Source organism: Antedon mediterranea, chromosome 6, assembly GCF_964355755.1.
Source record: "Antedon mediterranea chromosome 6, ecAntMedi1.1, whole genome shotgun sequence".
NCBI lineage: Eukaryota > Metazoa > Echinodermata > Crinoidea > Comatulida > Antedonidae > Antedon > Antedon mediterranea.
The window spans coordinates 26,196,572-26,224,523 of NC_092675.1; the positions used below are offsets into that span (position 1 = coordinate 26,196,572).

At 30.1% G+C, this 27,952-nt stretch overlaps 2 protein-coding genes across 3 annotated transcripts; both read left to right on the forward strand.

Moving 5' to 3' along the window:
• Positions 1-170: 170 nt before the first annotated feature.
• On the forward strand, positions 171-27,628 carry LOC140052540 (angiopoietin-1 receptor-like). Its single transcript, XM_072098149.1, has 12 exons — positions 171-471; positions 1,524-1,775; positions 2,173-2,307; positions 2,528-2,677; positions 2,908-3,039; positions 3,260-3,385; positions 3,816-4,091; positions 4,179-4,487; positions 4,640-4,733; positions 25,950-26,048; positions 26,205-26,312; positions 26,500-27,628. Exons 1-12 carry the CDS (start codon positions 171-173, stop codon positions 26,561-26,563), a joined length of 2,046 nt encoding a protein of 681 aa, XP_071954250.1. The 3' UTR covers positions 26,564-27,628.
• Positions 8,382-18,048, forward strand: LOC140051612 (uncharacterized). 2 transcript variants are annotated; one of them, XM_072096881.1, is made up of 14 exons: positions 8,382-8,417; positions 8,746-8,803; positions 9,252-9,530; positions 10,266-10,517; positions 11,552-11,686; positions 12,357-12,506; positions 13,144-13,275; positions 13,515-13,637; positions 14,092-14,367; positions 14,463-14,771; positions 15,074-15,185; positions 15,403-15,495; positions 15,907-16,014; positions 16,185-18,048. In XM_072096881.1, the coding sequence occupies exons 2-14, from the start codon at positions 8,752-8,754 to the stop codon at positions 16,255-16,257; spliced, it is 2,094 nt and encodes a 697-aa protein (XP_071952982.1). In that variant the 5' UTR covers positions 8,382-8,417; positions 8,746-8,751; the 3' UTR covers positions 16,258-18,048. The 2 variants fall into 2 exon arrangements, with proteins under 2 accessions (XP_071952982.1, XP_071952983.1); XM_072096882.1 differs by lacking the exon at positions 8,746-8,803 and having other exon boundaries at positions 8,401-8,417.
• Positions 27,629-27,952: the final 324 nt, after the last annotated feature.

Sequence of the window (27,952 nt, forward strand, 5' to 3'; positions counted from 1 at the left end):
AGAAAAAAAACAAACAAAATAGTTTATTGAATCATCTTCGTACATATTTTTTTTTAAAGTTCACAAATCACACAATTTAGGCCTAAAAATAGTTCATAATGTCACTGATATGTAATGTTTTTGTTTCCGATCGATACATAATAATATAAGTTTACCAGGCCTACTAAATTATGCCTACATATTTCTTTTCAGGAAATGATAGGTATATTACAGTTTTGAATATACGTCCAAAACAGGACAATGATTACCAATACCAATGTTATATTCCTACTGGATATACTGGTTATAGTCTGAGTTACGGTAGATCATTTGCAGTAGCCAATGATGACAGTTTAGATGAAACATTTTGGAACGTGACGCGTGATGAACGTAGCTATGCAACACCTAATGTTGGCATGGGAGTGTATTATTGCAAGATAGTCAACAATGGTGTCACTTCAGTCGTTCAAACTACAAGAATAAGAAATGATGGTAAGGGAATTTATGATCATTTAATCTTTGCTTGATACTTTTTATTATTGAAAAACGAAAAACGTACTTGGTACGTTTTGATTTACTTTTCTATCTTGTTCTATTGTATAGTTATTAGCTTTGTTACGCGCTTTGTATGTTGTTTGTATTTTCGATTAGTTTCTGAGAGTGCTTGGCTGATTTTTTTATTGTAAATGTAATTTAATCTTCAATCACCGAAAACACGTACTTTTTACCTGCCTTTCGATTGATAAGCCTATTTGATTTGTATGTATTGTGAGGTAGTAGAACCTCTATGGACAGCATAAGCCTAACACTTTGTAATTGTTTTTTATTTATCTATTTTTCAAGTCAAGTCAAGTCAAGTATCATTTATTGTCATTTGTTTTAAGAAATAACATAGAAATTCTGTTTTCTCTGTTAGCGGAGCACAATATCCAACGGACACAACACGAACTCAAAACAAAAACATTACAAAAAGTGTCTACATGGTGTTTAAGGCTCTAGCTCCTGGATAGAAACTATTTGTAAATCGTGTCTTATTGGCCTTAATAGAACGAAATCGCCGACCGCTGGGCGTCAATTGAAACATACTAGAGGCCGGATGAAATTGATCATCTTTGATAGCCACTGCCTTTTTCAGAAGACGATCCGAAAAAATGTTTCGTATATCTATCTCAGAGAAAACATACTTTCTATGTAAAAATTGCAAATTTGCATATACAATAATTGTATATGCAAATAACAATAAATGGAAATAATTTTTCATTGATAAATAATTTATATTTTAAAATACCTTGTAGTCCTACCCTACTTTAGTAGGCTAACTTTGTCCTTTTTTTCAAAACAGCCCTAAATCCTGTAAATTCTAAAAACATAGCAACTGTGAATATTGGAGATGACGTCACAATTAGGTTTTAATACTGATTTAAACAGATATAAAAGATGGTTCTACCATTTAAAAACGGAAAAGAGCATGATCCTTAAACAATCCAATTTATTTTTGTGATTATTTTTTTCATATTAAATATAATGTCTTGTTTTCGAAACAGCCTTAATAACGCCTAAAAATTCTAAAAACACAATCACTGTAAATGTGGGTGATGACGTCACAATTATATTCATCACAAGTTTGAACAGTCAGTTGTCGTGGAGGAAAGATGGCTCTACTCCATTCAATATTGGAACTGAAAAGAAAATGACCTTTGACCCAGTAGAGACAAGCGATGCTGGGGTTTACGAAATGTATGAGGATGGTAACAGAACAGATCTTAGACACGCGTTTATCAAGTTGATTGTAAGAGGTAAAATAATAAAGAAAAACCAAAATAAATCTATGATGAAGTTTATAATATTTTTTCTATTACAACGTTAAAAATGGTTTACAGTAATAATATTGAGCAAAATTATAAGAAAAAATAAGTTTTCGTATAGTTTATTTGAAGGTTGTTTAGAAGGTAAGAGATATTTCATCTTTGACCTTATTTTCTCATTTTCATAAATTTTCAACTTTCTGACCACATACCTTTGCAATTCCTTAACCAAATTTACAACAACACATTTTTAAACAAAATTATTAAGCCATTGGCAACAACTTTGATATAAAAACCTACTATAGGCCTATAACAGTATTATACCGTTCAACTTTGGGTTTTTTTGTTTTAATTATAAAAGTAATTATTTAGTATACCATTTCTTTAGCCTGTCCACGTCACAAATGGGGTCCACCTGACTGCACTGGTGACTGTGAATACTGCTATAATGGAGGTGTATGTGATGATAAAACAGGATTTTGTACCTGTGCACCTGGATTTAAGGGACCCACGTGTGAAACTGGTGAGGAGAATAATAACAATACATAAATTACATTTTTTTTTAATACACGAAGAAGCTGTAAGCCTGAATACTTATTTATTGTTTTTTTTAATTTAAGTATATTGTTATCAAATGGTATTTAAAATACAACAAAAACGCTAATTTTCAGGATCTTATTAGATTGTTTTAGATTAGAACAAACGAAAACTTTTACTCTATCACTTTGTTTTTGGTTTTGTAGAATGCAATTTCAATAGACATGGTTGGAATTGTGAAAATCGCTGTACCTCACAAAACAATAAATATGCATGTAGATACTATCAGTTCTGCTTACCTGATCCATATGGATGCAGCTGTGTTACCGGTTACAAAGGATTGAAATGCAATACAGGTAAGACAATTGCCTTTATAAAATAATGTAAACAAAACACAAATCCATTTTTGTTATAGGCCTAGTTGCGATTTAAAAAAATAATATTGCCTATATCAATGTTATACTTCGTGCCGTTTTCAGTATACTGCAATTTAACATTCAACATGTTTTCATTTTTATAGTTTTAAAAGTATTTATAAAGTTGTTTTTTAAAATCGATTCATTGATGATTTTACATTATTTTACAGGATGTTCATCGGATACATTTGGTGCAGACTGTGCTCAAACTTGTCATTGTAAACAAGGTGACTGTGATCGATATACAGGAATATGCACTAACTCATCTTGTGCATTTCCATGGACGGGATCTAACTGTCAAAGTAAGATTATGACAAATGTACTAACATATCCTAATTTAGACGGTAAAAGAATACTATTTTAATTTGAAAAAAACATTGAGATGTGTTAAATAAATTTGAAATCTTGACCCATATTTAATATATGTTTTTTCTCGGAGCATAACGCTGATGCATATAGGGATATTTGGTAATACAGCATCGGCTGACATGAAACGAAATTTGTTACATTTGTATTTTGTAGAATGTCAATCTGGATTTTACGGAGAAAACTGTGATATTGAATGTCCATGTGAATGTTACAGATTGACTGGTAAATGTATAGAAGGCACGTGTGATTCTAATTGGCTTGAACCTGATTGTGAAGTTGGTAAGTCAAGTATTAAATGATTTCTTTGGTTAAATTAACCAAATAAAGTAATTTGTATTCAACCTTGTATTAGTTAGAATGATATATAAATTCAAATGAAGAAATATTGAGTTATATAAAGTTTATTCAGATGATGTGGTGACATGTTGTTGCGTATTTGGTTACAATCTTTTTATTCCCTTATCTATTGGTCAAATGTAACTGTTTTGTATTTGTTAAGTGAGTAATAAAGAAAAAACCAAGTAGTGAGCTAAGAATAATAACATGTTGAATAAAGCATAAAAGTTTCATTTGTGTATGTATATAATAATAAAACTGATGTTCTCCGGAGGATTGTTGAAGTGTATCAACCGAAAATACTAGGTATAAGAACAGCAATTCTAAAATCTAGTATATTAATTTGAATAATAATTGCATGTTTATTCCACAGGAATCCTTAATACCACATTTACATCTGTAAATAATGGGCAACGGACAACTACATCCTGTTCGGTTTATCAGAATGATGCATACGATGTTCAAGCAATGATTATAGTGACAAATAATGACGTAACTGAGAACATTACAACAGTGATAGATACAAATAGAGATGGTCAGAATATAACACGTGCATTTTCTGTGATAGCTGATGCTGATTCGACATATACATGTGTAATTTCACGAAAGGGTTACTCTGTTGAAAGTGACATCACAACAGAAATATTTCGTAAGTATATACATTATATAATATTCTTTATTATGTATAATTGAAATTGCTTGTATTTTGGTAATATATGATTATTTTTATATTAAGGATTACCTTTATATAATGGAAGTTTGACCATACTAAGCATTACAAGCTCCTCTATCACTATTGAATGGACAGCATGGAATAACAATACTGATGATGGAGATGGTCCAGTTGTTGGATACTTTTTATACCACACACAGATAAATATGACTAATTGGAAGAAGACATTATACGAGAATTCTTTATCAGGCACTGTTAATGGGTTGCTATGGGATACAGAATACATTTTTAGTGTTTCAGCTGTTAGACCTGGTGAAGGAGGTGAAGGACCAGTTGGAAAAGGAACAGTCACAGCAAAAACGATTTGCGGAAGTAGGTCATAATGTTGATTACTTACCGTCTATCTAAATACCTTCAATTAGATCTAATCCAGCAGCAATTAATGATTACACTATACTGTAATATTATTCATTAAAACGATCAAACGATGTATATTTTACGTCTAAAATGCTGATTCGTTTCAGATGGAAATACATGCAATTATGGAAGCATAATTGCTGGAACTTTGATAGCAGGCGTATTTATTGGTGTCTTATGCACTGTTATAGTAGCACAGGGGTAAGTTATTAAAATATTATGTTATACTTCTTTATGTCGGAACTTATTTAAAAACTAACTAAAGTTATCTTGCACACAGGTTTATGATATTTTTCTAAGGTTATTCATGAATATACCAATCAGCTAGTTACTTAGTTTAATGTGTTTTAGCTTCTTTTCCTTTTTTTCATTTTAAATCAGAATTAATGTATGTCTCTACTGCTTTAATTGCGATCGACAGAGTCTTGTAATTAGTGGTTGGTTGGCATACTTATTGGCGGATTATTGTTTTATTCTTCTTATTTGGGTATTGTCGATGGGCTGTCAAGGTCTTCACTAAAATGGCATTAAACAAAAATGAATTAACTGTATTACTTTGTGCTTGTTTAAAGCAAACAAAGATGGCGGAAGAATATGAGTAAGTCTGACGATGATTCCTCGAATGCTCAATATGTGTACATGAATAATGCAAGTAACGGTTCTTCTTCAAGGTAGTATACATTTCTATATTAATCTACTATTACAAAATCCAAACATAAACATGCTTTACTTCTTATTGTTACATATAACATAATGAATAAGTCTACTTGTCAATCTGAAATGCTTCTTTAGTAATTTGTGTACATTAAAACTGTAGACTGTAGAAAAAATATAATGTTAATTTAAAGTTATTGATGAAATTAACTTATTCTCTTATTTTTTTTAATGTTTTTTGTGCTATTCATTGCTATATAATCTGTATAAGCTGTACTTTTTTATAATGATGATAATAGCTACTACACCAATATTTTTCAATAGTTATCTATCACTGTATTTAATTAGTTTTGTGATGGCACCGTAATTGTTTTGTGGTTCGTTGAAAATTATAAGAATTCATACTAATATAATGTTCTGATTTCTTTTGTTTATTTATTTATTTATTTATTTAATTTAAAAATAAGCAAACCATCAGTTAAGATTGTGAGTAAATATGATGAGAACGAGACAAATGAGCTACACGTTTACCAGGAATATGCAAATGAGGGTAACAATGCAGAATATTCAACCTGGTAAGTATAACATAATAATCTATTTTATTACATTTAATTAATCTGATATGTATATTGCTAGGCTGTGAGAAATGTTTTTAAATACACAAGGACATTTTACATTAATTTAGTTTCTAATTTGTTTAGTATTATTCTATGATAGTGTGTGTCAAATGTATATATTTTGCCTTTCATTTCATTTTCAGCGATTTCCACCCAAATCAAGAAGGTGTTGCATTACCTGAGGAATCTGCTTATGTAAATTAGTTTATTATAGGATATCCCGAAAACAGAAAAAAACCAATACGGTGTAAATCAAAATCGACATCATAAATGTCTGTCCTTGCAAATTCGACTTTTATTTGTTCGGGATCACTTGATAATTTGTCAAAATGCATTACGTCACTTTCAAATCTTTTTCATTTGTAATGAATTATAAGATATATACAGCTTTGGAGGTTTCGATAAACAAATATATTTTTTAGTATTGTGATTATTTCATTTGTGTATGAACAATTTTATATATATATATATTTTTTATTCAGTATATTACACAGAGGCGCCTCACAAGGTGTAACAACCTTAGCTTTAAGGCGACTCAGATTAACAAATACAACATTTTAAAACAAAAAAAAAACTAACAGAAACATCAATCAAATCTTTCAGAATTAACAAGAAATTGTACATAATAAAATAATAAAGCATTTTCACAATTCGAAAGAAGATCGGAACCAGAAATAAAAATTTCACTTAAAAATTTAAATAAGATATCCTCAATAATTGAGTTAGCGCTTACACGTAGAATATCTCTTTGTGTATTATAATTAGGGCAGTTTAACGTAAGAAATGATATATATATTCTTTTCTAGCCTTACTTATTACTAATAACCTCGGAAATTCAAGTTAGTGTTTTATCAATATATTATATTGTGTACAGTATTATAACAATTAAATATATTCCTGTAATTGTTATATGCATTATATTATGTATAGGCCTATTATTATTATTATTATTAATATTAATATTAATTGTTAATGGGAAATTATTTCCGATTCATTTGAGTCTACTGTAGATTTACGATAAATACAAATTATTACATTATATTTACAATTATATACGAACGAAACATGTATAACTGCTCACAACCACTGAAAACATAATACATGGTATTGCCATTAAGAAGTTAGTCTTAGAGAGATATTAATTGAATATTGGTTTGGTAATAATAAAAGATGGAAAATAATGTTGAATAAAATCAAACTTTGAAAAGGACATTTGGTAGTTTAAAGTTACAAAGAAAAACAAAATGGACATGGTTGTTCGTTTTCCGATACAATTTTGTGTCAAAGTAAAAAAAACGATTACTTGAAATGGCATATTCAACAAAATAATTGTTACAGCAATTATGTTTCCAGAGCTATATAGTGTATCTATTATTTTATATCATATAATGTATAGTAGGGTATATAATTAGAATATTTTGCAACTATACTCGTTTTTATTGCAATTGGACTACTTTTAGCAACATACATCAGGTGCTATTTATAGTTCATGCAAGAATAATCTTGGTTAATGAATACTAATCCAAAGTAGAGTCAATGGTATATTGTGTTTATGTCTTCTCAGCATGTACGCTAGATGGCAGTACATTTCATTTGAATGCTCTATCCTATAGCATTGCTTTAATTCAATATTGGAAATTATATTCGTAAATAAAGTTAATCAATAAATAAAACAAACCTGTAGCTTTTTATATTAAGCATTGAGTAATAATAACGTTACTTTCTATTATTACTCTAATATTACTCTATTCTTACTCTATTATTAATGGAAATCGTATGTTACCGAGTCATTACTATCGTCGTTCCTGGCTTGGTCTACCACCACATTAAAGCTAGCTATATAAAATGAACCTTTCTTTTCATTAACATTTATTATAAAGAAAGTGCGAATGGGCTCGTCGGGTTGATTTAGAATGAAATAATTATGAATGTCTGATCTTCCGACCTAAGAAATAGTACTTTTTTTTTTTTTCTCTTTTGTGGCGCAAACACCACTTTTATTCACATTCATATTATCTCATATTACATAAAATCAGTACAGTACAGTATTATTTAACTTGTAAATGTCGTTACAGTTCATAAGTAACATTTTTACATATCCTTTCCGTTGGTAGTCAACAGGATTTAAAATCCGTCAAAACTATGTCAAGGGATCCAGGAAGTACATCCAAATGTCCCCGCATGCGCACTATAGATTACACTATTTCTTAGGAGTTCGTCGCAAAGCTCCGTAGTGTTATGTTTGTTATTACAAAATGTATTATATTAATGAACAATTAACCGAACTTGATTTTGATCAGTATCATCCATGCATGGAGAAAAACCTCTACGTGATCAATGTAGTTACGATAACAATTTGTGCAGTGTTTGTGAATAGAGTGTGGGAAAATAAAATAAACAAAGTAACAAAAGACTATAGATTTTTTAATTCAAAATATATTTGACAAAGAAGAATTTTGGTTAAATGGCATCGTTATACCGTACAACACGTTCTTACCAAACAACAACAAGTTGGTCGATTGTACCATTGTTCTCGTCGTAATATTTTACAGAACTTCCTTGTTCCATTTTGTTGAAACATCGTTAATGAACGGATGTATTTGCTTCGTGAAATGTAAGTACATATTGTTAATTTATGTAGGCACGGCATGCCACACTGTAGAAGATATGTAATTCAGTAGGCCTGATTATTCGAATGGTGTTAATTAACATTATTAACTCCTAAGTGCTGCTATAGAATGATATTCAGCATGAAATAAACGTTTAATGAAATTTTAAAAAATCGTATTTGTAGTCTGGCCGCTTTTGGGTATAAGGTGGTTAACATGTATTATGGTAGAACGTCTGCACGAACATAGTACTCATATATACAAAGCTAATTTTTTATGAAGAATGACTCATAGACCTACATTATTAATGTATCTATACATTTTTTTTTAAAGAAAAATATGATTGTTACCGTAGTTGTAATTTTACTTCAAGGAGCTGTTTCATGTCTGGGTAATATTTGAATTAATATTTGTAATGAAGATGAGAATTAAAATCTATTATTTATTTAATTCCTAAATAATGTAATTTTCTTGCAATAATAATAATAATATAATAAGGGATAAGGGAAAATAACATTTAAGGGAAATACTTATTTATTGTGTTAAGTGAAATATCTCACTTAAGTGTGATTGGTGAATAGGCCTACGGCCACTGATTTCATCAATAACGTTGGTGAACGATAAAAACAACAACTAGTACTTTCCTTATAGAAATCAACAAACTATAAATTTTGTATCATAATCAAACAAGATTTCATTCAATCAGTTTCGTACAAATTGTTTTCCAGTTCATAAATCACACAATTTACCAATAGTTCATAATGAGAACAACACTATGTCACTTCTGCAATTTGTTTTGTTTTCGATAAATAATACGTTTTACATATATTTCTTTTCAGGAAATGATGGATATATTACTGTTATGAATATATTTCCAAAACACGACAATGATTACCAATACCAATGTTACATTCCTACTGGCTATACTGGTTATAGTCTGAGTTACGGTAGATCATTTGCAGTAGCCAATGATGACAGTTTAGATGAAACATCGTGGGACGTGCCGCGTGGTGATCGTCGATATGTAGCACCTAATGTTGGCATGGGAGTGTATTATTGCAAGATAGTCAACAATGGTGTCACTACAGTCGTTCAAACTACAAAAATAAGAGATGATGGTAAGGTAATTTATGATCATTTAGTCTTTGTTTGATATTTGTTATTATTGAAAAACGAAAAATGTACTTGGTACGTTTTGATTTACTTTTCTATTTTGTTCTATTGTAGTGTTATTGGCTTTGTTACGCGCTTTGTATGTTTGTATTTTCGATTAGTTTCTGAGAGTGCTTGGCTGATTTTTTTTAATTGTAAATATAATTGTAATCTCTAATCACTGAAAACACGTACTTTTTACCAATAAGGCTATTTGATTTGTTTGTATTGTGAGGTGGTATTGTTGTGATATTTAGAACTATTAGAACCTATATGGACAGCGTAAGCCCAACACTAGACTTTGTATTTGTTTTTTATTTATCTATTTTTGTATATCGATCTCAGAGTAAACATACTTTCTATGTATATTGTATATGCCAATGACAATAAATGGAAATAATTTTCCACTGATAAATGAATTATATATTAAAATACCTTGTAGTTTTATCCTGCTTTATTAGTCTAACTTTGTTCTTTTTTTCAAAACAGCCCTAACATCAGTAAATTATAAAGACACAGCAACTGTGAATATTGGAGATGACGTCACAATTAGGTTTAATACTAATTTAAACAGTAGTATATAAAAGATGGTTCCACCCCATTTAAAATGAAAACGGAAACGAGCATGATCTTAAACAATTTAATATATTTTTGTAATTATTTTTTTTCAAATGAAATATAATGTCTTGTTTTCGGAACAGCCTTAATAACGCCTGGAAATTCTAAAAACACAATCACTGTAAATGTTGGTGATGACGTCACAATTCGATTTGATACGGAATTGACCAGTGATTTAGTGTGGAGGAAAGATGGCTCTACTCCATTAAAGATTGGAACGGAAAAGAGCATAACCTTCGACCCAGTAGAGACCAGTGATGCTGGGGTATACGAGATGTATGAGGATGGTAACCGGGAAGATCGCAGGCACGCGTTTATCAAGTTGATTGTACGAGGTAAAATAATAACAAACCAAAATAAATGTATGATTAAGTGTATTGGATTATTATTACGTTAGAAATGGTTTACAGTAATCATTGGAATGAATAAAAATTAAAACAAATAACTGTTCGTATATTTTAAAATGTCAGTAGTATACTACCTATCTGAAAAAAAATATGTTTAGAAGGTAGGCCTAATAGGTATTACATTTTTGTTTCAACTTTCTGACCACATAGCTTTGTAATCATCAATTACATTTAAAGTAACACGTTTATTTAACAAAATGATTAAGCCTATCCTCAATAAATTTGATAATATAAAACATATTGCAACCCCTCCGGCATAAAACAGTACTACATACTTACAGTACTATACCGTTCAACTTTGGGTTTTCTTGTTTTAATTACCTCCGCCAAGGAGATTATAGTTTCACTCCTGTATGTGTGTGTGTGGGTGGGTGGGTGGGTATGGGTGTGTGGGTGTGTGCGTGTGTCTGTGAACAGCCTGGAGGCCACAGTTTTCATTCTCCCCAAATTTGGCCACAATGATCTATGCCCCAAAAGCTCGGACGAGTTCGACTTTGAGAGGAAAAGGTCATAGGTCAAGGTCACAAAAACATATTTTACTGCCTAGAGACCACAGTTTTTGAGTTTTTATCCGATTCTCACAAAACTTAGCCACAATGATCAATGACTCATCATATAATTGTGGTTAAATTTTGATGGGTCAGGGTCAAAGATCCACCAAAAAAAAAAAATAAAAAAATAATAAAAAAAAAAAAACAAAACAAAAACCTCAGCGGGAATTGAACCAACGATCTCAACTGTGAGAGGCTGGACACATAACCATTACACCAAAGTCTCATCCACAACTTTTTCGTGTGCAGTTAGCCTATTTAGGCCTACACTTAGAACTAATAAAAAAAAAATTTAACATATATATATATTTTCCGGAGGCATTTATGTAGTGAAATTGTACAGTAGACGGAGGTTTGTACTCTCAGAGTACCCTCTAGTTATAAAGTAACTATTTGATATCATTTCTTTAGAGTGTCCACGTCACAAATGGGGTCCACCTGACTGCACTGGTGACTGTGAATACTGCTATAATGGAGGTGTGTGCGATGACAAAACAGGATTCTGTATCTGTGCACCTGGATTTATGGGAACCACATGTGAAACTGGTAATTAAGGAATACTATTTTACAAAAATAATTATTACATTCAAGATTCAATTCACTTTTTCTAGAAATCATAACTGGAATGATAAATATTCTAAATATATTCATTGTTCTGCTCAGTGGAGCATTTTCAGTGGACATACAGTACAGTACCAAGATATTTATAATTGTTAAAGATTTCAATTACTGTACAATTTACAAGTGGTTCAGGGTACATTTTCAGTGAAAAATTGATAAAAAAAAAAGGTTTTTTATAATAATTAACAAATAATTTTGTTAACTAAAACATATAGGCTATAGGCCTACATCTACTAAAAAAGAAGGTTTAAAATAATACAAAATGTTTTAAAAAGATATTTAAAGACCGGGGGAATCTCAATAGTGTTGTATAATGACATAAGACTACAAAACTCATAGTTTCCTGTGAACTAGAGTTGAGATCCTAGCAACTTGCGTTATTTTCACTTAGAATGCGGCTACAATAAACATGGTTGGAATTGTGAAAATCGTTGTTCCTCGCTGAACCGTAACAATGCATGTATAAACTATCAGTACTGTTTACCTGATTCATATGGATGCAGCTGTGTTACTGGTTACAAAGGATTGAAATGCAATACAGGTAGATAAACAATGCTTCACGAAACATTTATTAGTTTTGCTTTTTGTTATTTAGAATGCAATGGCAATAGGCATGGTTGGAATTGTGAAAATCGCTGTACCTCAAAGAACCGTAACTATGCATGTAGATACATTCAGTTCTGCTTACCTGATCCATATGGATGTAGCTGTGTTACCGGTTACAAAGGATTGAAATGTGATACAGGTAACAAGACAATTCTTATAAAATAATGTAAACATTACACAAATCCCCTTTTATTATATGTATAGTTGGGATTAAAACAAATATTGGCCTATATCAATGTCGTACCCATTGCCGTTGTCATTACACTGCAGATTAAACATTCAAATTATGACATTTTTATAGTTTTAAAAGATGTTTTTTTTAAATTGTTTTTTTTTCATTAATTAATTAATTGATTTTAAATTTAGTGAGAATCAATATCATAATGCCTTTAATGAAAATGCAGCAGTCTTAAAATTACGTGACATGTTTCGAGAAATCTATTCTTTTCATCAGAACTCTACCTACTTCAGTTTAAATGCGGAATCTGCAGAACGATGAAGCATTCAGCATTCGCGAGGGCCTTATACCGTTCTGAATCCTGCAGATGTTGACAAATATGAGAAGCCCCGTACCTGAGATGCTCACGCATCCGCATTGATAACCGTCTATTTGTTTCACCAATATACATGAAATGACATCTCATACATTTACATTTATAAACAACACGGCAGCGGAACATCTCAGGGACAGGGTCTTTTAAACTAAACTAAACTTAAACAACATTTTATATGATTTGAATGCCAATTATTATATAATTTTAAATTATTTAAAACAGAATGTTCATCGGATACATTTGGTTCAGACTGTGCTCAAACTTGTCATTGTAAACAAGGTGATTGTGATCGGTATACAGGAATATGCACTAACTCATCTTGTGCATTTCCATGGATGGGATCTAACTGTCAAAGTAAGATTATGACAAATGTACTAACATATCCTAATTTAGATGGTAAAAGAATACTAGGTTAATTTGAAAAAAAAATTGAGATGTGTTAAATAAATTTGAAATCTTGACCCATATTAAATATATGGCCTTTCTCGGAGCCTAACGCTGATGCATTTACCCGATTCTAAGTATCATATGGATATTTGGGAATACAACATCGGCTGACATGAAACGAACTTTGTTACATTTGTATTTTGTAGAATGTCAATCTGGATTTGACGGAGAAAACTGTGAAATTGAATGTCCATGTGAATGTTACATGACTGGTAGATGCATAGAAGGCACATGTAATACTAATTGGCTTGAACCTGACTGTGAAAATAGTAAGTCAAGTATTAAATGATTGGTTTGGTTAAATTAACCAAATAAAGTAATTTTTATTTTACCTTTTATTAGTTAGATTTGATGTACAAAATCGAATAATGATAAAATTATAATATTTTGTTATAAAGGTTATGTTTGTTCGGGTGATGTGGTGGATGATGTTGTTGCGTAATTGGTTGCAATCTTACTCCCTGGTTCCATATTATTTACATTTAACTTAACTATTTTGTATTTGTTAAGCGAGCGCTTAAATAATAGTAACACAGGAATAACGAAGCAGTAAGCTTAAGAATACAACAATTTGATAGTAATGCATAACAAGTTCATTTGTGTATGAATATAGTGTATATTTTAGAACGAATTTTGAAGTACATCAATTTATAAACTTGTGTTGAAAACATCAGTTCTAATATCTGATATATTAATTTTAATAATTATTGCATGTTTCCACAGGAATCATCAACACCACATTTACACCTGCAAATAATGGGCAACACACAACTACATCTTGTTCGGTTTATCAGACAGGTATATACGATGTTCAAACAATGATTGCAGTGACAAATAATGACGTAACTGAGAACATTACAACAGTGGTAGAGACCAATAGAGATGGTCAGAATATAACACATACATTTGCTGTGATAGCTGATGCTGATTCGATATACAAATGTGTAATTTTACGAAAAGGTTATTTTGTTGAAAGTGATATCACCACAGAAATATTTCGTAAGTATATAAATCATATAACATTCTTTATTATGTATAATTGAAATTACTTAGGCCTATATCTTGTTAATATAGACATATATTTTTATATTAAGGATTACCATTATATAATGGACGTTTGACCATACTAAGTATTTCAAGCTCCTCTATCACCATTGAATGGACAGCATGGGACAACAATACTGACGATAGAGATGGTCCAGTTGTTGGATACTTTTTATACCACAAACTGAACAATACTGACGAATGGAATAAAGGGCTATATCAGGATTCTTTATCAGGCACTGTTAATGGGTTGATGTGGGATAAAGAATGCACTTTTGGTGTTTCAGCTGTGAGACCTGGTGAAGGGGGTGAAGGACCAATTGGAGAAAATACAATAACTGTAAAAACACTTTGTGGAAGTAAGATATTATCATTTATAATCAGAAATTGTTTTTTTTTTCATCTACATGCATATTTATTTCATACAATTATAATACGTTTATGTTTAATAAATCCATCCCATGGGTTTGTTCCATTTTATAATCAGAAATTGTTTATAACAATGCTAATATAATCTAAATAAATGTTTCTTCACTTATTTACTTACTTTGTATTGCATCATACTCAAAATCAACGCAGTGAATCAGCTAAAAAATACGAATTAGAACAAATTGAAATATACTTGCTGTATGCAGCTTAATGTGTAGTTATTTTGTTTCAGTAAGGTATACAGAATGTGAAGATGCATCCAAATATTCTGGTAGCCTGATTGGTGGGTCTTTAGCAGTTGGCGTAGTTATTGGTATTCTAAGTACTATCATAACAACTCAATGGTAAGTTACATAGGTTTCAATCATATTAAAACTCTATTTAATTAAATGTAAAGTATGTTAGGCACTTAGGATGTAGTTTATATTTGTTAATTTTCTGATTCTTATTTTTCAGTATTTTGTATATTTTTTAAGACGCATTTAAGTTTGTTAAGAGTCTCTTTCTGTGTTAATACAAATTAAAAACAAGCATTCTAAATTGTGTATACTTATTTTAAAGCAAACACAGATTAAATAAGAATAAGAGGAAATCTGATGCCTCAAATGCTCAACACGTTTACCAGAATTATACAAGTAACGACTCTTCATCAAGGTAAATTGTCACAAGTCTGTTGAATATATTCCAAGAAAAATGTCTCTGCTTTTAAAGTTACTTGACACATGACACACATGAATAATTCAGTTAATAAGAATATATGAAATTCAATTTTCTTTTTATTCTCAGTTATTTGTTATTTAAATATTGTATTCTTCTTTCTTGCTACAGAATCTACAAGCCTTAGCCTATTTACTATTTTATTTGCAAACACGTCAATGCAAAATAAATAATCCTAATTTATTTTGAAAACAACTTTCTGAAGTAAAATACCTGTAGATCAGTTTAATCCAGTATCTTCTAAATTACACCGTCAATTTGATTTTCGTAGTTTTAATGTAGGTCTATAACATGAAACGATATTAAAGATATTTAGAGATCAATTAGTAAGGTTTGTTTATTTTAAAGCAATCCAAATCAACTTAAAAATGCGAGCAAATCTGGTAAGAACTCATCAAATGAACACGTTTATCAGGATTATACAAATGAGGGTAACAACTCAGAATACGCAACTTGGTAAGTATAAATTACAATTTAATTTGATTGTGATGAATATTTATTTGATTATTTTGTAGAATTCGAGAATATTTAAAATTTAAAATAGATTGCGAGAAAAGTTTAAATGTAAGATTTTTACTTATATTTCCTTAGTTACTTACATTTTTTTATATTTTATTTCATTTCAGCAATTATCCAAATCAAGAACGTGTTTATGAATTACCTGAACTTAATCCTGATGAATCTGCTTATGTAAATTAGTCCTAAAAAAGGAAAAACGTTATTTTTAAACCAATAATACTTTTTTGGAATTCGTCTTAAATTGATCAGATTAATTCAAATGTTCATTTTGAATGGTAGATTTTTAACATTTATAAACATTTGCATGACCCTTGTCTGAAAATTAGTAATTGTTTAATTTTGTTATTTTGAAAATTTTACATGTAGGCCTACTTCTAATTTTGATATTCTTGAATTACAAATGAAATATAAGTAATAATAAATGTATGTTTTATGAAACAATAGATTAATTAAGTAATTAATACATTACTTATATTATTTGTTTTTAACATTTTTATTTCATTTCATTCACGTCACAAAAAATTAAATTAATGAAAATAGCACCTTAACAACGCTTTCGCGCAATTACATTAATGCTCAGTGAAAACAGGTTTAAATGACATGTGTAATTTCATACCGTCAAGGTGGCCTAATTATGTTGCAAAAGAATTGATAAAAGAATGATTGTTAAATTTAATTTAAATAAGTAACAACAAATATTTTTATATTCAAAATTCACATAATTAAATCACTGAATACACGTAACAGCAATCATCATGAGATGTTACTAAATCACACATCCTCATTATTATTTGTGGTACTCCTGTATAGCAGATTAAACTTATATTTATAGATACTGAATTAATTATTACTCCGTATCTAATGTCATGTTTATTCAAAGGAATGTAAATACAAACATACATACATGATTTTTGCTTATATTTTGTAAAATGTGTATATGCTTAAATAATTAGGCTTATAAATGCAATACTAAAGATGTTTCAAACAAGGAACTAATAACACAATAATAATTGTAGACTATGTATTTATTTATTCATTCATTGTAGTCCCGTCACAGTTCATTTGATCTCAACTAGCTCTATTTCTATTACCTTTTCACTGTTATTTATTCATTTGCCTAACAAATCATATATTTGATTTATCCTTAAAATTACTCCCCTGTTCCATTTACTTACTTATACATCTATTTACATACTGATTTACAGTCAGTGTATTGGGTGCGTCTAGCACGGTCTAAGTAGCAAAGAACACAGAGAGCAATCCTGTTACTAATACTTGTAAGTAGGCTCTTAATAAATACAATTATAGGTAGAAAATCATAAATATGTTTTTAATTTAAAAACAAAACCAAACCTATGAAAATTGTTGGGAATTTATAAACGATTGTAATTAGTATTAAAACTTGATAGTTTCATTGTTTAGCGAATGTCTTTTTTATAAAAAGTCTAATTAAAGCCACATTTTGAAACTTAAGTATACAGTACAGTAACTATAAGTAGGAGAACGTAATTTTGACATTAAATATTGATTTGAACATTGGTTTAGTAAATTATAGCAGAGTTGTTTACAACTCACCGATTAAAGACTTATTATTATGTGCATATTTCCTACTATGCAGCGAGTGAAAAGAAATAAACGTAGGCCTAACTGTTCATTTTTATTCAAAAGGAAATTTGTTGATTTGTGCCATTGTCATCATAATCACATCTACTTCCTTATTCCGTTGTATATCAACAGTACGTCAGATTATATATAAGTAGGCCTACTGATTTGTTTTTGATAGGCAATGTAATGTAAGTATTCATCCAGTGCTACTGCTCTAGAATGAAAAGTAGGCCTTCACACCTCTGTAGAATGACATTTTTTGTGAGGGCTTTCGTTTTTTAGCCTCACTTTCTATTAGAAATTGTAAGAAATCTTTCGTTAATTAATAGTCACTAATTACCAGTTACGTCATGGTTAACATCTTTTTTTAATAAATAGGACGTGTGCAGTATATCATTACTTTTATTTAAAACGGTTGCTCACTTCTAAATAATTAAGACTAGAATTCTCTTTTTATACCAAAGTAATTGAAATTATTAAAGTTGTGAGGCCTAAAATGTTTAAAAACAATTGTTGTATATAACTTGTTGCATGTGTTACGGTACATCAGATATAATTATAGTATGTATAGGTCAGCTTCATAACCCACGTTTACTCCATAGTGATATTATTATTCATGTTAACGAAAATATAATGAAAATAAACTACTTTATATTTACAATAAACAGTGTATTATTTGTTACAATATCGTAAAAGAATAGCGTAACAAAATATAAATGTATATACTTTTATATTTTAGAAAAGTATGATTGTTAAAGTTGTATTGTTACTTCAAGTTACTGTTTCCTGTCTGGGTAAGTTAAACAAAAATGTGAAGCAGAATTGATAATTCAATTCGATCTAAAATACAACATTCTTCAAATAACAGTTTAAAATTGCATATTTTCTCGGCAGTATCATGTCGACAATACACAGCACTTGCTAGTTTCTATTCCAGATAATATGACACCGTTCCAGAATCAACTACTGCATACAAACCATTGATTTTCTAATCTAAAACAGTGTTTAATTAATTAAATTGTAATAAATTATGTGTTAGTGCACGTCGTTAGGCAATATGTCTGTATGTAGTTTATTCAGCAAAAAAAAAAAAAAAAATAGAAAGAAAAAGCACTGGATTACAATGACAATTTATTGAACTAACGCATTTTTTGACAGCGGCAAATTACTACTCGACATAAAGGTGCGCACGTTCACATAAACTACAAAAATTAATCAAATTACAATACTACTATAACATTAAAAAAAATCAATAAAGACGATTGAAAAGTTCCCTGCTATGTACAGGGAACTGTCCCCATCCCACCCTCATATTTCCTCTACCAGTCTCAATTTTTCGTCAATCAACATAATATTAAAGAGATATTATCACTGTTTTAAATTTTAATCTTCATTGTTCATGTTTTTGCAACGCACGCACATTCTAACGCACATTTCCGGGTTCGATAAAGTTTTGGCGGATCTTCTATCATGGGGGGAAATTTCTGGCGCCCGAACACTTTTTCCAGACATAAATACACTCCCGTTAATTTAATAATCCTGAACTCTGTTGACACAAAAATAATTTATTGTCAATAAATGTTGTATTACACAAACTTTTCACCACCCATGGTCTTCATAGTGAGATATACCATTACCGGAAGTATTTATTGTTTTACCAATTAAGTTTATAATATGTTTTTCTCACAGGAAATGACGGATATATAACGATTTTAAACCTGTCTCCACAAAGCAACGCCGACACAGTATACCAATGTTACATTCCTGATGCATTCATTGATTATAGTTTGAGTTACGGTAGATCATTTGGAGTAGCGAATGGTGAACAAGAAAATGAAATTTCATGGTATGTGTCAGGGGATGGGTCGCGGTTTGGAAGGTATGTCACATTAGCAGTAGGCATGGGAGTATACCATTGCAAGATAGTCAACAATGGTGTAACTACAGTCGTTCAAACTACAAGAATAAGAGATGATGGTAAGTCAAGTTAGGATCATTTGTTCTTTGCTACTATACGACACTATTAATGAAAACGAATACGGCCTAGTAACTAGATTCACTAGATAGGCGTACACCACTCTAAGTTTTTGACTTAGTTAATTTACTTTTACTATTCGCAAAATGTCAAATATTACGTGAGTTATGTTTATTTGATTTACTATAAGAGTCTACTCTACTACTTGATCTGTTTTGATGTGAGGTGGTGTCTTGTGATTTGTAAAACTTTATTTTCACAGCTCTAATATTGCATTTTAAATACCATATGTGTCCTACTACTAGGCTACTTTTTTTAAACAGCCTTAATAACGCCAGCAAATGATAAAAACACAGTAACTATAAATGTTGGCGATGATGTCACAATTACATTCAACACGGATTTAACAAGTGATTTAGTGTGGAGGAAAGATGACTCTACTCCCTTCAAGATTGGAACAGAATCGAGCATGACCTTTGACCCAGTAGAGACCAGTGATGCTGGTGTTTATGAGATGCATCAGGATGGTAACCGGGAAGATCGTAGACATGCATTTATCAATTTGATTGTACGAGGTAAAAAACTGAAGACGTAACAAAGTATAAATGAATAAACCTATTATTTTTTTTTAAATTGTAAAAACATATAATTTGAATTTATTATTATTAAAACAATCAATTTTGTCTAATAAAAACGTAATTTATCTCATTATACTGTAATGTTGTGGTACACAGTATGTCGGAGAAACAACAAAAAATGACCAATGATCAATTATCAATCAAAACATTAAAGATTGATCAACCTGTAGTTGCACTGACCACGATGTTGAATGGAGCGACAAAACTCGCAAAACTACCAGAAAACCTTCTGGACTTAACATTTGCAACATACTTCCTAGGATCGGTAACATTATTACATATGCATCCTAAATTCCAATATCAACAAAGTGTTATATTATTTTTCCATTGTTTTCCATTCCTAAATTGTTTATATCTACCAATCGTTATTGTTCTATACTCTACTCTCTCTCTTACCCTATATTCACCAGTCTGTGTCTTCTTTGGTTTTATTTCTTTTATTCCAGTCCATTCAGACAGCGCTTGCCTTGTAATTATTCTAAACTTTCCCGAAAGTTCTGGAATATTTTCTGGCTATTTTACTTTATCATTTTGATTTTATTTCATTTGTATTTTCATTGAAATCCACCCACTGATACCCACAGCATTGTCATTTTCAGTAATTTGCCTTTGGATTAATAAGTATAATTTAATATACATTGAACATCCCTGTGCGGACAACTTTCACAACGTCATCAGTTACGTACACCCTTTGTTTAGTTGATTAGTTTCATTTTAGATTTATATAAGTTTATATATATATATATAAGTTTTCAAGCATGCTTTTATAAAATGTTTGGTCTGTAGGCCGTGATAACAATTTGATCAATATTCCGAATATATACTAAAGTAGCAAATCAAAATAGGCAAGTAAAGAAAATTAAGTTCTATGAAAGATTTAATATTACTTTACAGAACATTATGTACCATGTTTTTTTTCTTAGCCTGTCCACGTCACAGATGGGGTCCACCTGACTGTACTGGTGACTGCGAATACTGCTATAATGGAGGTGTATGCGATGAAAAAACAGGATTTTGTATCTGTGCGCCTGGATTTAAAGGAGCCACATGTGAAACTGGTAAGGAGAATGATAACAATACATAAATTACATTATTTTTTAATACACGAAGAAGCTTTAAGGCTGATATATTTATGTTTCTATTGAAATATATTGATATCAAACGGTATTTAAAATAGAACAAAAACGCTCATTTCAATATCTAATTTTAAATATTTTTAGATTCGTATGAACGAAAACATTTACTCTATTATTTTGCTTTTGTTTCCTAGAATGCAATGGCAATAGACATGGTTGGAATTGTGAAAATCGTTGTTCCAGTAGTGGTGGTCTTAATTCGTGTAGAAACTATCAGTTCTGCTTACCTGATCCATATGGATGTAGTTGTGTTACCGGTTACAGAGGGTTGAAATGCGATACAGGTAAGACAATTAATATTATAAAATAATGTAAACAATACACAAATCCATTTTTGTTATAGGCCTAGTTGCGATTTTAAAAAAAATATTGGCCTATATTAATATTATAGTATTTATTGCCGTTATTTCACCGCAGTTTAACATTCTAAACATACGAAATGTTTATAGTTATTAAAGTATTTTAAACTTTTTTTAATGGATTCATTGATTTTAAATTATCTCACAGTATGTCCACAGGGTACATTTTGGTTCAGACTGTGCTCAAACTTCAAATCACATAAACGTTCTAAAACAGAACAAAATTAAATAACAGATACAATTATGTGGTTAATTTATTTTATCTTTAAACTGTTTTAAACAACAACAACATAATATTTATGACACACGGAGACACAACCTGCTTTGTTTCCGATATCCAAAAAAAACATTCATATAATGAACTCAGTATAAAACTGACTCCAAATAACGAGAGGCAAGTCATGATTCAACATATCAACTCGTTTTCTTTCTTTTTTTTAACCTAAATAATTTGAAAGATTTGATACCGGTACTTGATTTTTTTTTATATTTTAATCTAAATTTTGCTTGCGATTAAAAAACAAATGGGGTGTCTCGTACTGTATTATAAATAACCTCGCTTTAAAGAGTTAAATTCAACGACGTTTACGTTTATTGTATACAACCACACAACTTATAGTGGAATCCTCAATGTGGTGTGGATCCTAGGAAATGGAGGAGTATATTAGACATAAAGGCGTGTTTTGCACATCCCAAATGTATTATGTTTATACGTTTTTAGCCTTTTGTTTTCTATATCGTTATATTAATGCAAACAAATTTAAATTAACAGAATGTTCACATGGTACATTTGGTGCAGACTGTGCTCAAACTTGTCACTGTAAACAAGGTTATTGTGATCGATATACAGGCAGATGCACTGACACTCAAGATTCGCCTTGTGCGTACCCATGGATGGGATCTAACTGCCAAAGTAAGATTAAGACAAATTTACAAAAATATTTTAATTGAGACAATAAAACAATACTAATGTGAAAAAAAAATGTTTATTTTAATAGAAGACGTGTTAAGTTAATTTGACATTCTTACCTTTTTTAATTACGGTACTTTTCTCGAAGCATAAAGCTGATGCATATTTCAGGGATACCTGATTCTCAGTGCTGTATCTTCACATATACTACAATAGTTACCCAGTATCATAGGAATATGTAAACACAGCATCGAATGACAGGAAACGAACTTCGTTACATTTGTATTTTGTAGAATGTCAACCTAACTTATATGGCGAAAACTGTGATATCGAATGTAGGCCCAATAAACCATGTGATTGTCACAGGAATGGCAGATGCATAGAAGGCACATGTGATTCTAATTGGCTCGAACCTGACTGTGAAGTTGGTAAGTCAAGTATTAAATGATTTGTTTGGTTAAATTAACCAAATAAATTAATTTGTATTTAATTTTTTTATTAGTTAGATTCGATGTACAACATCAAATAATGAGTAAATTATAATACTGAGTTATAAAGGTGTTATTTGTTCGGTTGATGTGGTGGCATGTTGCTGCGTAATTGGTTGCAATTTTACTCTTCCCTGGTTGCAATAAATTGATTATGGACCTTATTATAGCGAGTTAGTAATAAAGGAATAAACAAGCAGTCAGCTAAGAATATAATAAATTGAATATTGCATAACAAGTTAATTTGTGTATGAATATAATACATATTTGAAAACTGACGTTCTCCGGACGATTGTTGAAGTGTATCGACCGAAAATGCGAGGTATAAAAACAACAATTCTAATATATAGTATATTAGTTTGAATAATGACTGCATGTTTATTCCACAGGAGTCCTTAATACCAAATTTACACCTGCAAATAATGGGCAACGTACAACCGCATCTTGTTCGGTTTATCAGACTGATACATACGATGTTCAAACAATGATTGTAGTGACCAATAATGACGTCACTGAGAAAATAACAACAGTGGTAGAGACAAATAGAGATGGTCAGAATATAACACGTGCATTTGATGTGATAGCTGATGCTAATTCGACATACACATGTGTAATTTCACGAAAAGGTTACTCTGTTGAAAATGACATAATCACAGAAATATTTCGTAAGTTTATAATTTATAACATTCTTTATTATGTACAATTAAAATCGTTTATATCTTGGTAATATATATTTTTATATTAAGGATTACCTTTATATAATGGACGTTTGACCATACTAAGCATTTTAAGCTCCTCTATCACCATTGAATGGACGCCATGGAACAGCAAAACTGATGATGGAGATGGTCCAGTTGTTGGATACTTTTTATACCACAAACTGAGAACTACAAATGATTGGAAGAAGACATTATACGAGAATTCTTTATCTGGCAATGTTAGTGTGTTGATGTGGGATACAGAATACACATTCGGTGTTTCTGCTGTGAGACCTGGTGAAGGAGAAGGACCAATTGGAAAAGAAAGTGTCACGGTAAAAACACTTTGCGGAAGTAGGTTATATGTTGATTACTTACCGTTATCTATTTACCTTCAAATAGATCTATCGAGCTGCAGCAATTATTGATTACACTATACACTTTTTCTAAAATACATTATGTAATAAATTGTATTCGAACGTGTTAATATTAATAGTCACATCTTATCAGTAAATATAAATACCTATATAATTAAGTTATATATATTGTTAAAAGCGATATATATGGCATTATCATTTTTAATTTACTAGGCCTACATGTTAACCTTATATTGTGTTCTCTCGTTTTAGCGCCTGCTTCAGTTCAACAAGCCAACCATGATGTTTCCGACTGTAACCCACAAAGTGCATTGGTCAGGTGGACAGTAAGAAAATTTAATTATTAATTTTTATATTCCATTAACGACGATATGCCCAACTTTTAAATAAATGTCGATACTATGCAACACTTTTACAGTAGGGCCTAATATAACAAATAATTAATTATTTTTACAGTACAAAAATGATTTTTGCCTCTTCATATATTGAAAATTAAACTGTTAAATTGATTTGCATATAAAAAAAAATGATGATTGAATGTTTTTTAACTCAAGGTGATAACGAAAAAATGCATCTTTTAAATTCTTGTTATTGGACCGTTGAGAAGTCTGGAATCAATACTAAAACGTCGATATTGGCAATTAATAGTTATTGTTCCATAAATGGATCGATCTTAATTAAATACTAAAATGATTAGATAAATGTTTTTATATCATAATCAGAAAATTAAATCAGATGCAGAGACACTGAAATGCTATGACACGTCTTACGTATACAAAGTGTATCTACGATTGAATGATGATGATGGAATAGGTGATGTGGTTTACAGCGGAACTAACTCGAACGTGACTATAGATAACTTTAGCTCGTCAGCTTACAGCTTTTTTGTTACTGTATCTAACAAAGACAATGAAAGTGATTATGTTAAAAGCATCGATACTGCAGATACAAGTGAAGGTGGGTGTCTGTTAATTATGTAATATTGTTTTCTTATAATTTAAGATCATAACGAAAAATGTTACGAACTATAAGGAAATAGTGAGATACCTCCTTCTCTTTACTAGATAACTTTTAAAGTTTATTTAATTAATTGCTAGAAAACAATAAGATATAGTCTAGTTTTCCCCCTTTACAAAAGAAAAAATGCATATAGTCCATAAACACAAACATTATTTTACTTCTTAAAATGCTAATTCGTTTCAGACGGAAATACATGCAATTGTGGAAGCATAATTGCTGGAACTTTGATAGCAGGTGTATTCATTGGTGTCTTATGTACTGTTATAGTAACACATGGGTAAGTTATTAAAAATGTTATGTTATACTTCTTTAAGTCGGAACTTACTTTATGCAGTTATCCTGCACACAGGGTTTATGATATTTTGCTAAGATTATTGATGAATATACCAATCAGCTAGTTACTTAGTTTAATAATTATGTTTTAGCTTATTTTTCTTTAATAATTCTGAGTTTCTTTTTTTTTTTTCATTTTTAATCTGAATTAATGTATGTATCTCTACTGCTTTAATTGCGATCGACAGAGTCTATTAATTAGTGGTTGGTATACTTGTTAGCGGATTGTATTTTTATTCTTCTTATTTGGGTATTGTCGATAGCCTGTTACGTTCTTCACTACAATGGCATTAAAATAAGATTTAACTGTATTACTTTGTGCTTGTTTTAAAGCAAACAAAGATGGCGGAAGAATATGAGTAAGTCTAACGATGATTCCTCGAATGCTCAACATGTTTACACGAATTATGCAAGTAACGGTTCTTCATCAAGGTACTATCTACTATTCCAAAATCCAAATCATTGTATTGAATTCGTTTTTGTGTTTGCATCGTGATTGTTTTGTCATTGGTTATAAAGTTTAGAAATTTTCCAAAGATCTAATTTTCTCATTTCTTATGTTTCTTTTATTTATTTTTAAAATAAAAGCAAACCATCAGGTAAGATTGTGAGTAAATCTGAAAAGAACGAGACAAATGAGCTACACATTTACCAGGATTATGCAAATGAGGATAACAATGCAGAATATTCAACCTGGTAAGTATAACATAATAATCCATTTATTACAATCAATTAATCTCTTACGTATATTGCTAGATTGTGAGAAATGGTGTAAATAGACAATGACATTTCACATTAAGTTAGTTTCTAATTAATATTTTAGTATTATTCTATTGTTTGTCAAATTTGTATATTTTACTTATAACCATAATTTCATTTTCAGCGATTACCACCCAAATCAAGAAAGTGTTTATGCACTACCTGAGGAATCTGCTTATGTAAATTAGTTCGTTTTTAAGAAATCCCGAAAATCGATACCAAACAAAAATGTAAAAATTAAAATCGACATCACAAATGTCTGTATCTGCAGATTCGCCTTTTTGTTCGGGAGCACTTGGTAATTTGCCAAAATGCATTACGTCACTATAAGATCTTTTTTATTTTTAATGAATTATAAATTATATACAGCTTTGGCATTTCTAGGCTTCGATAAACAAATATTTTCTTTGGTATTGTGATTATTTCATATTTGTGTATAAACAATTTTGTATTCATTTTGAGCCTAACGTTTTACTAACCTCGGAAATGCAAGTTAAATATAACACCTAAATATATTCCTGTCATTTTTTAATGTATATTATTACTAATTGTTAATGGGAAATTAATTCAGATTCATTTGAACCTAATGTAGATTTACGATAAATGCTAATTATTTATATATTTGCATTAGATTTGCAATTATACGAAATAAACAATTATGTTGCTTACAAACACCGAAAACATAGTATATGGCATTGACATTAAGATCTTAGTCTTTAGAGAGATATTAATTTAATATTGATTATATTAAAAGATGGAAAATAATGTTGAATAAAATCAAACGTTGAATAGCCCATTTGGAAGTTTTAAGTTACAAAGAAAAACATGTTTGTTCTCCTTTAAATTACGATTTTCGTTTTCCGATACAATTTTTGTCAAAGTAAATAATGATTACATGACATGGGATTTCAACAAAATAATTGTTATAGCAATTATGTTTTCAGAGCTACAATGTATCTATTATTTTATATCATATAATGTAGTACGGTATATAATTAGAATATTTCGCTAGTTTATTGCAATTGGACTAATTTTAGTAACATGCATAATATTCTATTTATAGTTCATGCAAGAATAGTGAATACTAATCCAACGTAGAGTAAATGGTATATTGTGTTTATGTCCTCTCAGCTTGTTGTATGCTAGATGGCAGTACTTTTTATTTTAATGCTCTACCGTACTACTCTATATCATTACTTATAATATATTGGAATTTATATTTAGAAAAAAAGTTAATCAACCAATAAAGGAAAGTTCGAAGCATTGTAGGTGATTATTGTGTTATTGAAGTTCTTATAATTATTAAGCATAGAGTAATAGTAATTACTCCATGAACAAGTAATATCCTAGTGTATTATATAAAAATAAAGATCAACAATATAAATATGGGTATTCTGAACAATTTGAGACTAAAACCAGGTTTCTATGACAATCGGTTTTACGAAAAATTGCCATTAGAATGCATATAAAAATGAATATCGAGAGTACTTTGGCACAAAAATTATATTTATATGTATGTTAGTTAGTTATCGAGAACTGCAAATGCACCAAAATACGAGCAAAATTGTATAAACATT

Coding starts and splice junctions, on each gene's coding strand:
- LOC140052540 (XM_072098149.1), top strand. CDS start 171: ATGCCTACATATTTCTTTTCAGGAAATGATAGGTATATTACAGTTTTG. Junction 4,734..25,949: donor ACTGTTATAGTAGCACAGGG/GTAAGTTATTAA, acceptor CTTGTTTTAAAG/CAAACAAAGATGGCGGAAGA. Junction 26,313..26,499: donor AATGCAGAATATTCAACCTG/GTAAGTATAACA, acceptor TTTCATTTTCAG/CGATTACCACCCAAATCAAG.
- LOC140051612 (XM_072096881.1), top strand. CDS start 8,752: ATGATTGTTACCGTAGTTGTAATTTTACTTCAAGGAGCTGTTTCATGT. Junction 11,687..12,356: donor GGGAACCACATGTGAAACTG/GTAATTAAGGAA, acceptor TTTGTTATTTAG/AATGCAATGGCAATAGGCAT. Junction 15,186..15,402: donor ACTATCATAACAACTCAATG/GTAAGTTACATA, acceptor CTTATTTTAAAG/CAAACACAGATTAAATAAGA.